This window comes from Salvelinus namaycush, chromosome 8, assembly GCF_016432855.1.
Source record: "Salvelinus namaycush isolate Seneca chromosome 8, SaNama_1.0, whole genome shotgun sequence".
NCBI lineage: Eukaryota > Metazoa > Chordata > Actinopteri > Salmoniformes > Salmonidae > Salvelinus > Salvelinus namaycush.
In genome coordinates this window covers 8937936-8950876 of record NC_052314.1, presented here as the reverse complement: position 1 = coordinate 8950876, position 12941 = coordinate 8937936, and the positions used below count along the sequence as shown (strand labels likewise).

The window sequence follows — 12941 nt, the reverse complement described above, 5'->3', positions numbered from 1 at the left end:
ACAATGCGTTAATATAATTTTTTTCCCAGGGTACTTTGGGAGGGACTGTGTGGACGCGTGTTTCCTGAATCCCTGTCAGCATGTGTCCACCTGCGTCCACCAGCCCGGCTCCCCCCACGGCTACGGCTGCCAGTGTGGTCACAACTCCTACGGACAGTACTGCCAGAACAAGTGAGTACCGACACTGATCTAAGGACAGTTTAGTTTTTTTTTGTTTTTGTTTTTTTAGATTCCGTTTTTTAAAACCCCCACCTGCTGTGAGTCAGTGCCAGTTCTGATGTTTCTGGAAAACAATTCACTTTGTTTCAGAGCTTACCCCAGTAACCCCACTTAACCCCTACCGTACCACTCAGCACATTCCATCAACCTCTGTAGTAATTTCGTTTTGTAAACTGTTGCCCCTTGGCTTTGGTATTCGTTGGTGTTAAACAGATTTATAGTAGTTTTGGCATTGGCTTAGCATATTTCAACTCCCTAATGATTTGCTCATGGTTTTCATCGGTGCAACCTTGCTTGTTCAGATAAACAGGTTTCTAAGTGGAATAACACATAGTTCTATTGTTCTCCAGAGCCAACCTGCCCTGTGCTCGCGGATGGTGGGGGAACCCTATCTGTGGCCCCTGTAACTGTGATATCAGCAAAGGTTTCTACCGAGACTGCAACAAGACCACTGGGGAGTGCCGCTGTAAGGTACGGAAAAGTATTAACCACACCTAGTCTCTTCTGGGCATGTGTTCTAGCTGTCTCCATTCCCTCCTGTATTGCATGCTCAGTTCACGCACTCTCCTGCCTTCAGGATAACTACTACCGGCCCGAGGGAGGGGACACTTGCTACTCCTGTGAGTGTTTCCAGCTTGGCGCCATGTCGCGCTCCTGCCACCCCCACACGGGCCAGTGTCAGTGCAGGACCGGCGTGATCGGGCGCCAGTGTAACCGCTGTGACAACCCATTTGCCGAGGTCACCTCCAGCGGGTGCATGGGTAAGGAGCTTACTAACTCTTACTAACGCATCTTACTAACTAATTCTCTCCCTGACCCTGATCCTGACCCTAACTCATTAGCTCCCTGACCCTGATCCTGACCCTAACTCATTAGCTCCCTGACCCTGATCCTGACCCTAACTCATTAGCTCCCTGACCCTAACTCTTACTAACTCACTGGCTCCCTGACCCTGATCCTGACCCTAACTCATTAGCTCCCTGACCCTGATCCTGACCCTAACTAATTCTCTCCCTGACCCTGATCCTGACCCTAACTCATTAGCTCCCTGACCCTAACTCTTACTAACTCACTGGCTCCCTGACCCTGATCCTGACCCTGACCCTAACCCTTACTAACTCATTCGCTCCCTGACCCTGATCCTGACCCTAACTCATTAGCTCCCTGACCCTAACTCTTACTAACTCACTGGCTCCCTGACCCTGATCCTGACCCTGACCCTAACCCTTACTAACTCATTCACTCCCTGACCCTGATCCTGACCCTGACCCTAACCCTTACTAACTCATTCGCTCCCTGACCCTGATCCTGACCCTGACCCTAACCCTTACTAACTCATTCACTCCCTGACCCTGATCCTGACCCTGACCCTAACCCTTACTAACTCATTCGCTCCCTGACCCTGATCCTGACCCTAACTCATTCACTCCCTGACCCTGATCCTGACCCTGACCCTAACCCTTACTAACTCATTCGCTCCCTGACCCTGATCCTGACCCTGACCCTAACCCTTACTAACTCACTGGCTCCCTGATCCTGACCCTGACCCTAACCCTTACTAACTCATTCACTCCCTGATCCTGACCCTAACTCATTAGCTCCTTGATCCTAACCCTTACTAACTCATTCACTCCCTGACCCTGATCCTGACCCTAACTCATTAGCTCCTTGATCCTAACCCTTACTAACTCATTGGCTCCCTGACCCTGATCCTGACCCTAACTCATTAGCTCCCTGACCCCGATCCTGACCCTAACTTATTAGCTCCCTGATCCTGACCCTAACCCCAACCCTTACTAACTCATTGGCTCCCTGACCCTAACTCATTGGCTCCCTGACCCTAACTCATTGGCTCCCTGACCCTGACCCTAACTCATTGGCTCCCTGACCCTGACCCTAACTCATTGGCTCCCTGACCCTGACCCTAACTCATTGGCTCCCTGACCCTAACTCATTGGCTCCCTGTGCTTGGTTGTTCTAATTTCTTCACCAGTTGTATATGAGGGCTGTCCCAAGGCCTTTGATGCAGGGATCTGGTGGCCAACGACCCAGTTTGAACAACCTGCTGCCATGAAGTGTCCCAAGGGATCCACTGGTAAGCACAGCAACCCTTTTCAGAATGGGAAAATGGATTGGAAATGCAGACATTTCATTGAAATTTGACCAGACTATACTGTTCATACTGTTGTTATCCTGTGTCAGCTAAAAGGCAATAGAGGTCAACAGAGAATCGTCACAATCAGTCCTGCTCTTCCTTACCCTTCTCTCCCCATGTCTTTCTCCTCCCCACTAGGCACGGCCATCCGCCACTGCAGCGATGAGAATGGCTGGCTGCCTCCCAATCTCTTCAACTGCACCTCTATCACCTTCTCTCAGCTGAAAAAAGAGGTATGTCTTGATTTAACCTTTATTCAAACCAGGAAGTCCCACTGAGAGTAAAACCCTCCTTTATCATTGAGACACCTGTCTGACCTCTGACGTCTCCCTGACCTCTGGCCTTCAGGACGAGGAGTTGCACCTCAACAGCTCCAGGATGGACGGTGAGAGGTCAAAGGGCATGGCCAGCATGCTGCGGAGCGCCACCAACCGCACGGAAGACCTCCAGGGCAACGACGTGAAGACGGCCTACAGCCTCCTGACCCGCCTGCTGCAGTACGAGAGCCAACAGCTGGGCTTCGACATGGCCACCACAAGAGACATTCACTTCCATGAGGTGGGCCTCTGGAAACATGCTTCAACTAGTGTTGAATGTTAAGTGCCATTCGGTGCCTTGTAGTGGTCTTTCTCAGCTCTCAAATAATGTGTTGAGCTTGAAATGATAAGATAGACAGGATAGTTGTGGAGTTAGCTTGTTCATTGGCCTTAGCAACACTGCTACTTACAATGACGTCAGGAACTCATACACTCTTAGAAAAAAGGGTTCCAAGAGAGTTCTTCGGCTGTCCCCATAGGATAACCATTTTTGGTTCCAGGTAGAACTCTTTTGGGTTTCATGTAGAACCCTCTATGGAAAGGGTTCTACATGAAACTCAAAAAGGTTCTACCTGGAACCAGAAGGGTTCTACCTGGAACCAAAAATAGTTATTCAAAGGGTTCTCCTATGGGGACAGCCGAATAACCATTTTAGGTTCTAGATAACACCTTTTTTTTTAAGAGTGTAGAAATATACCCTCAAATAGTTCTCTATCATATGTTTACCCTAAATGTTCACTCACAGTTTTCGGAGACTCGCTCAAAGTTGAATGAATGACCCACATTGTTAAGCTCAACTGCTTAAGGATCCTACTAGCTTTAAGTCGCTAATAGTTTCCACAAATCCTGCTTATAGCTGGTGGTACCGGTTTGCTAAGAGCCTGTTTTCCCAGTTGGAGATTTCTCCCCCTATAGAAAATGTGATCTAGAGCCTATTATGTGTAAGTAATACAGCGTAATGATTAGCATGTTCTCTATGAGCTTTATTAAGGCTATGACCATACTGGGCGCTGATGGCTAACAGTGTGCATTCTTGGCACCAGCCCTAGCTCTTTGGGATGTGTTAGATACCAGAAGGTGCATCTGGAAGGGTTTAAGCGGTCAAGAACCAATTAGAAAAAAGTGTATTGGGTGATTGAACCAATGGGAGTAGCAGTTCCCCCAGGGGTGGTGAGATGATGTGTGTACAGTGACCGCCCACCCCCCCTTCCTTTATAGGACAGTTCTCCTTTCCTTCTATTGTTTTCTTCATTTATCTCTGTTCTGTTGGCATTGTTTTCACGTGCTTCATTTAGGATATATGATACCGATTATGCATTCTGTTTGTCTCTGATGTATACTGGCCACACGGGCCAATACAGAGTAGTGCATAGTATAGATGTGATATAGGTGTATGACATGCCCTGTTAATGTTCTAGAACATGGTCCGAGCAGGCAGTGCCATCCTGGACCCTGCTAACAGAGGACACTGGGAGCAGATCCAGCGTTCGGAAGGTGGCACAGCTCTACTACTGCACAGCTTTGAGGAGTACGCCCAAGCCCTAGCCCAAAACATGAGGAAGACCTACCTGAAACCTTTTACTGTTGTCACGGAAAACATGAGTGAGTCCATCTGCAGTGCAATGACACAATTATTTTGTTGCTGTAACATAATTTTCATTACTAATTAATGCACAGTAAGGTTACATTGTGAATTTCAAACAACCTACCACCAATACCTCTAGTGGAGACAAGCATCATTATCACACATTCTCTCTCTCTGTGCTCACAGTTGTTTCTTTGGATTACTTGGACCCGTCCAGGCCAGAACGGACAAACATCCCGCATTTCCAAGAGATCCAGGAGGTCTATTCCAAAGAAATGGAATCTTCTGTCCGCTTCCCAGAATTCCCAACACAGCAAGAGCAGCCAGAGGAGGTTAAAGGTGGGATTAAAGTAGTAGTACAGCATAGACATTTTGTGGTTCGTTACGTCACTTTCACAATGTAAATAGTCAGTTAATTAAAGAGGCAATCTGTGATTGTGACATACATTTTTTTACTTTTAAATTATTGATATATACTCATTCATTATTGAAGATTATAACTTAAAGACTCTCCATTCTCATCTTTCAACTGTTCGCTAAAACAATGGCGCGGTGGCCACTTTGTTATTGTTTCAACTGCAGATTGCCCCTTTAAGTCTGAGCTGTTGTACTGTATAAACAGTTGGTCAAGTTTTTCAACCAGTCTGGTAGAGTTTTTTATGTGAGAATCATTCATTCATTCATTCATTCATTGTCATAGTATCGGTTTCAATCGTTATAGCAGTCTCGATAGCAGCAGCCACAGACGCAACAGCCATAAACACGCCCCCTGTCCAGGCTGAATCCACCACCGTGGGTCACCAGGTGTCTGCCAAGAAAATGCGTCGTCACGCTGAGGTCCCAGGCCCTCTCCCTGTTGCCGTGGTGATCATCTATAGGACCCTGGGACAGCTACTGCCTGAGAACTACGACGTTGATCGCAGGAGCCTGAGGTATTGTTTACCACTGGAAATGCTGGGTTTGGTTTTTGCCTAGTTTTCCTTGTGATAGTTTTTACAACTACATTCAGAACTACAACAGTTAGCTAGATATTCAGACCAACAAAGGTTAGCTAGATATTCAGACTTACAACAGTTAGCTAGATATTCAGACTTGCAACAGTTAGCTAGATATTCAGACCTACAACAGTTAGCTAGATATTCAGACCTACAACAGTTAGCTAGATATTCAGAACTAGATATTCAGAACTACAACAGTTAGCTAGATATTCAGAACTACAACAGTTAGCTAGATATTCAGACCTACAACAGTTAGCTAGATATTCAGACCTACAACAGTTAGCTAGATATTCAGACCTACAACAGTTAGCTAGATATTCAGACCTACAACAGTAAGCTAGTTATTCAGACCTACAACAGTTAGCTAGATATTCAGACCGACAACAGTTAGCTAGATATTCAGACCTATAACAGTTAGCTAGATATTCAGACCTACAACAGTTAGCTAGATATTCAGACCGACAACAGTTAGCTAGATATTCAGAACTAGATATTCAGAACTACAACAGTTAGCTAGATATTCAGAACTACAACAGTTAGCTAGATATTCAGACCGACAACAGTTAGCTAGATATTCAGACCTACAACAGTTAGCTAGATATTCAGAACTAGATATTCAGACCTACAACAGTTAGTTAGATATTCAGACCTACAACAGTTAGCTAGATATTCAGACCGACAACAGTTAGCTAGATATTCAGACCTACAACAGTTAGCTAGATATTCAGACCTACAACAGTTAGCTAGATATTCAGAACTACAACAGTTAGCTAGATATTCAGACCTACAACAGTTAGCTAGATATTCAGACCGACAACAGTTAGCTAGATATTCAGACCGACAACAGTTAGCTAGATATTCAGACCTACAACAGTTAGCTAGATATTCAGACCGACAACAGTTAGCTAGATATTCAGAACCACAACAGTTAGCTAGATATTCAGACCGACAACAGTTGGCTAGATATTCAGACCTACAACAGTTAGCTAGATATTCAGACCGACAAGTTAGCTAGATATTCAGAACTACAACAGTTAGCTAGATATTCAGACCGACAACAGTTAGCTAGATATACAGACCTACAACAGTTAGCTAGATATTCAGACCGACAACAGTTAGCTAGATATTCAGACCTACAACAGTTAGCTAGATATTCAGAACTACAACAGTTATCTAGATATTCAGACCGACAACAGTTATCTAGATATTCAGACCTACAACAGTTAGCTAGATATTCAGACCTACAACAGTTAGCTAGATATTCAGACCGACAACAGTTAGCTAGATATTTAGAACTACAACAGTTAGCTAGATATTCAGACCGACAACAGTTAGCTAGATATTCAGAACTAGATATTCAGACCGACATTTACATTTTTACATTTTAGTCATTTAGCAGACGCTCTTATCCAGAGCGACTTACAGTAGAGTGCATACATTTTATTACATTTTACATACTGAGACAAGGATATCCCTACCGGCCAAACCCTCCCTAACCCGGACGACGCTATGCCAATTGTGCGTCGCCCCAAGGACCTCCCGGTTGCGGCCGGCTGCGACAGAGCCTGGGCGTGAACCCAGAGACTCTGGTGGCGCAGCTAGTTTTTATGCTACCTCACTATAGGCCAGGGATGTGGCTATAGGGCAGGGATATGCAACTTTGAAAGGCCGCAGTGGTTCGCGGGTCTGTGTACCCACATCCACACCTAGCGAACAAAACATTTTAGCGGCCCTCTTGACAGCGGAGAGAAAAAATTATTCTTTAATTTCCTGCAATTCTTAAAATGTTGCCATGGGCTTAGAGAAAAGTGTGCAGTTTTAAAGCAAATTTCATGCAATTCTACAAATTTTGCAATGGGGCAGAGAGAAAACTTAGCAGTTTTTAATATGGTAACTTAGTGAGAGTGACTAACAAAATCAATGGGGCCCTCCGATCAGTAATTTGACCATGATTACTACAACTTTAGACAGCTGTCTAGACTACTGTATCAATCAACAACAAAAAATGACCTGACATGGGCTAATTGAGTGACTGTCAGTGACTAACATACCAACGGGAAAAACTGCTGTTACACAACCACATTTGTTTTTTTGGGGGGGGTTGATATGCAGGCCACCATTTGCCCTGCTATAGGCCCTTGTGGAAAGTCACTCTCGACATGAACATCTCTTGGATGACTAAAGTCAATGTAAGCATAAATGTGTGTGTGTGTGTGTGTGTTTAGACTCCCCAAGCGGCCCATCATCAACACACCTATTGTGAGCACGGTGGTCTACAGCGAGGGGGTGCACTCGACCCCTCTTCTGGCACAGCCCATCACACTCGAATACACACTACTGGAGACAGAGGAGAGGACCAAACCTGTCTGTGTCTACTGGAATCATTCCATCCCGTAAGGAAAAGCATACCTATCAATACTCTTACTCAAATTGTACATTTAGAATGGAGTTTAGCTAGATTATGTTCAAGAACATACAGTACCTGTCAAAAGTTTGGACACACCTACACATTCAAGAGTTTTTCTTTATTTTTACTATTTTCTACATTGTATAATAATAGTGAATACATCAAAACTATGATGTAACACATATGGAATCATGTAGTAACCAAAAAAGTGTTAACTTCTTCTGGCTGCAAGCCCGAAGCCGGGCACAATATGACAACAGCCACTTCAAGTGCAGGGCGCGAAATTCAAAATATATTTTTTAGAAATATTTAACTTTCACACATTAACAAGTCCAATACAGCATATGAAAGATAAACATCTTGTGAATCCAGCCAACATGTCCGATTTTTAAAATGTTTTACAGCGAAAACACCACATATATTTATGTTAGCTCACCACCAAATACAAAAAAGGACAGACATTTTTCACAGCACAGGTAGCATGCACAAAGCCAACCTAACTAACCAAGAACCAACCAAACTAACCAAGAAACAACTTCATCAGATGACAGTCTTATAACATGTTATACAATAAATCTATGTTTTGTTCGAAAAATGTGCATATTTGAGGTATAAATCAGTTTTACATTGCAGCTACCATCACAGCTACCGTCACAAATAGGACCGAAGCAGCCAGAGTAATTACAGACACCAACGTCAAATACCTAAATACTCATCATAAAACATTTCTGAAAAATCGATGGTGTATAGCAAATTAAAGACAAACATCTTGTGAATCCAGCCAATATTTCCATTTTTTAAGTGTTTTACAGCGAAAACACAATATAGCATTATATTAGCTTACTACAATAGCCTACCACACTACCGCATTCATTCATCAAGGCACGTTAGCGATAGCAATAGGCACGTTAGCGATAGCGAATAAACCATCAAAAGATATATAATTTTTGACTAACCTTGATAAGCTTCATCAGATGACAGTCCTATAACATCAGGTTATACATACACTTATGTTTTGTTCGAAAATGTGCATATTTAGAGCTGAAATCAGTGGTTATACATTGTGCTAACGTAGCATCTTTTTCCCAGAATGTGCGGATATTTTTATGGCACTCAACTATTCTGACCAAATAACTATACATAAACGTTACTAAAAAATACATGTTGTATAGGAAATGATAGATACACTAGTTCTTAATGCAATCGCCGTGTTAGAATTCTAAAAATAACTTCATTACGACATCCAGCTTAGGTATAGCGAGAGAGTACCCAAAATCTGGGCGCAAACGACTATTTCACATGTTCGACAGATATATGAAATAGCATCATAAAATGGGTCCTACTTTTGATGATCTTTCATCAAAATGTTGTACAAGGGGTCCTTTGTCGGGAACAATCGTTGTTTGGATTTAGAATGTCCTCTTCTCCAGTCAATTAGCACGGAAAGCTAGCAAAGTGGCGCTAAGCTCTCCTTCCTGAACAAAGGCACACAACGCAACACGCCTAACGTCCCGAATAAATTTCAATAATCTAATAAAACTATATTGAAAAAACATACTTTACGATGATATTGTCACATGTATCAAATAAAATCAAAGCCGGAGATATTAGTCGTCCATAACGACAGCTTATCAGAAGGCAAATCCAGGTCCCTTCACGCGCTCTCCAGAAAACAGGAAACTGGTGACACGTCATGCCGAGAGCTTTTATTCGACCCCAGATCAAGTTACACACTCCATTTCTTCTCTCACTGCCTGTCGACATCTAGTGGAAGACGTATGAAGTGCATCTATACTAATAAATATCAAGGACATTAATAGGCAGGCCCTAGAACAGAGCATCGATTTCAGATTTTCCACTTCCTGTCAGGAAGTTTGCTGCAAAATGAGTTCTGTTTTACTCACAGATATAATTCAAACGGTTTTAGAAACTAGAGAGTGTTTTCTATCCAATAGTAATAATAATATGCATATTGTACGAGCAAGAATTGAGTACGAGGCCGTTTGAAATGGGCACCTTTTATCCGGCTACTCAATACTGCCCCTGCAGCCCAAACAGGTTAAACCAAAATATATTTATATTTTAGATATTTCAGAAGTAGCCACCCTTTGCCTTGATGACAGCTTTGCACAATCTTGGTATTCTCTTAGCCAGCATCACCTGGAATGCTTTTCAAACAGTCTTGAAGGAGTTCCCACATATGCTGAGCACTTGTTGGCTGCTTTTCCTTCACTCTGAGGTCCAACTCTTCCCACACCATCTCAATTGGGTTGAGGTTAGGTGATTGTGGACCAGATGGGATGGCGTATCGCTGCAGAATGTTGTGGTAGCCATGCTGGTTAAGTATGCCTTGAATTCTAAATAAATCACTGACTGTGTCACCAGCAAAGCACCATCACACATCCCCCTCCATGCTTTACGGTGGGAACCACACATGCGGAGTTTCTTTGCAGCAATTCGACCATGAAGGCCTGATTCATGAAGTCTCCTCTGAACAGTTGATGTTGAGATGTGTCTGTTACTTGAACTCTGTGAAGCATTTATTTGGCCTGCAATTTCTGAGACTGGTAACTCTAATGAACTTGTCCTCTGCAGCAGAGGTAACTCTGGGTCTTTCTTTCCTGTGGGGGTTCTCATGAGAGCAAGTTTCATCAAAGCATGGTTTTTGCAACTGCACTTGAAGAAACTTTAAAAGTTCTTGACATTTTCCGGATTGACTGACCTTCTTGTCTTAAAGTAATGATGGACTGTCATTTCTCTTTGCTTGTTTGAGCTGTTCTTGCCATAATATGGACTCGTTCTTTTACCAAGTAGGGCTATCTTCTGTATACCACCCCTACCTTGTCACAACACAACTTATTGGCTCAAACGCATAAAAAAGGAAAGACATTCCACAAATTAACTTTTAACAAGGCACACCTGTTAATTGAAATGCATTCCTGGTGACTACCTCATGAAGCTGGTTGAGAGAATGCCAAGAGTGTGCAAAGCTGTCAAAGGCAAAGGGTGGCTACTTTGAAGAATCTCAAATATAAAATATATTTTTATTTGTTTAACACTTTTTTGTTTACTACATGATTCCATATGTGTTATTTCATAGTTTGATGTCTTCACTATTATTCTACAATGTAGAAATAGTAAAAATAAAGAAAAACCCTTGAATGAGTAGATGTGTCCAAACTTTTGACTGGTACTGTAAATCATATAAAACAATATCTATTTTGGGTCCAGGTTTCAAAGAACGGGAGGCTGGTCTGCCAAGGGGTGTGAGCTGGTGTTCAGGAACAGAACCCACATCAGCTGCCAGTGCAGTCACATGTCCAGCTCTGCTGTGCTCATGGACATCTCCAAGAGAGAGGTACCACCCCGAGCCCCCTACCAAACATTCAGTTATGGTGACTCAGCTTATGTTAACTTCTATTATTTGATCTTACCCCTGGCCGTGTTTACCTCCTCAGCATGCAGAGGTCCTGCCCCTGAAGATCATCACCTACACCACAGTGTCAGCCTCGCTGGTGGCCCTCCTCATCACCTTCCTCCTGCTGGCCATTCTCCGGAAGCTCCGCTCTAACCTCCACAGCATACACAAGAACCTGGTGGTGTCAATCTTCCTCTCCCAGCTCGTCTTACTCTTCGGAATCAACCAGACTGAAAATGCGGTGAGGCCCTAGCACACAACCCTGAGGCACACCCGAAAGACACTTTATTTTGTCTTATTGCATTATTATATACTGTCGACTTGTCGATATACACTACATGACCAAAAGTATGCTCGTCGAACATCTCATTCCAAAATCATGGGCATTAATATGGAGTTGGTACCCCACTTCTCTGGGAAGGTTATCCACTAGATGTTGGAACATTGCTACGGGGACTTGCTTCCATTCAGCCACAAGAGCATTAGTGCAGTTGGGCACTGATGTTGGGCAATTAGGCCTGCACGCAGTCAGCTTTCCAATTCATCCCGAAGGTATTCGATGTGGTTGAGGTCAGGGCTCTGTGCAGGCCAGTCAAGTTCTTCTACACCGATCTTGACAAACCATTTCTGTATGGACCTCGCTTTGTGCACAGGAGCATTGTCATGCTGAAACAGGAAACGGCCTTCCCCAAACTGTTTCCACAAGGTTGGAAGAACAGAATTGTCTTGAATGTCATTGCATGCTGTAGCGTTAAGATTTCCCTTCAGTGGAACTAAGGGGCCTAGCACGAACATGAAAATCAGCCCCAGACCATTATTCCTCCTCCAACAAACGGTACAGTTGGCACTATGCATTGGGGCAGGTAATGTTCTTCTGGCATCCACCAAACCCAGATTCATCTGTCGGACTGCCAGATGCTGAAGCGTGATTCATCACTCCAGAGAAAGCGTTTCCACTGCTCCAGAGTACAATAGCAGCGAGCTTTACACCACTCCAGCCGACGCTTGGCATTGTGCATGGTGATCTTAGGCTTGTGTGCGGCTGCTCAGCCATGGAAACCCATTTTATGAAGCTCCTGACAAACAGTTATTGTGCTGACGTTGCTTCCACAGGGAGTTTGAAACTCGGTAGTGAGTGTTGCAACCGACGACAGATGTTTTTTTAAGAGCTATGCGCTTCAGCACCTGGCCGTCCCGTTCTGTGAGCTTATTTTGCCTACCACTTTGCGGCTGAGCCGTTGTTGCTCCTAAACGTTTCCACTTCACAATAACAGCACTTACAGTTGACCGGGAAGCTCTAGCAGGCCAGAAATTTGACAAACTGACTTGTTAGAAAGGTTGCATCCTATGACAGTGCCATGTTGAAAGTCACTGCGCTCTTCAGTAAGGCCATTCTACTGCCAATCTTTGTCTATGGAGATTGCAAGGCTATTTGCTCGATTTTATACACCTGTCAGCAACGGGTGTGGCTGAAATAGCCAAATCCACAAATTTGAAGGTGTGTCCACATACTTTTGTACATATGGTGTACCTGGAGTCTACCCCCACCCAACCCTTCCCGCCGGGGAAAGGCTATTCTGTGCCATATCTGCCAGGGAACCAAGGCCATTTTCAAGGGCACCAAGGCCATTAACCAAAATGGCCAATTAAATTGATTTGAAAACCGAAAAACAGTAGCTATTCTGTTAAGAAAAACATAAGTGTATGTAAATAAATAATTAGCCTACATGTCAAAGTGCGTAGGTGATAGCCTATGCGTATTGGCTACAGCCTGCCCTGTCCAGGCCAATGCTGACATGAGGAAGGCTAGTCCCCCTTGAGGTCATTTAGCAGACACTCTTA

At 43.8% G+C, this 12941-nt stretch overlaps 1 protein-coding gene across 1 annotated transcript in view; it reads left to right on the top strand.

Moving 5' to 3' along the window:
* LOC120051695 (cadherin EGF LAG seven-pass G-type receptor 1-like) overlaps positions 1-12941 on the top strand; it is a 91312-nt gene that overhangs the window by 71973 nt on the left and 6398 nt on the right. Inside the window, exons 13-24 of the mRNA XM_038998582.1 lie at positions 30-171; positions 570-690; positions 797-980; positions 2213-2314; positions 2513-2607; positions 2723-2932; positions 4110-4293; positions 4463-4615; positions 4977-5208; positions 7500-7667; positions 10913-11039; positions 11140-11340. Coding sequence (XP_038854510.1) covers positions 30-171; positions 570-690; positions 797-980; positions 2213-2314; positions 2513-2607; positions 2723-2932; positions 4110-4293; positions 4463-4615; positions 4977-5208; positions 7500-7667; positions 10913-11039; positions 11140-11340 — 1919 coding nt within the window. The remainder of the gene's footprint in view (positions 1-29; positions 172-569; positions 691-796; positions 981-2212; positions 2315-2512; positions 2608-2722; positions 2933-4109; positions 4294-4462; positions 4616-4976; positions 5209-7499; positions 7668-10912; positions 11040-11139; positions 11341-12941) is intronic.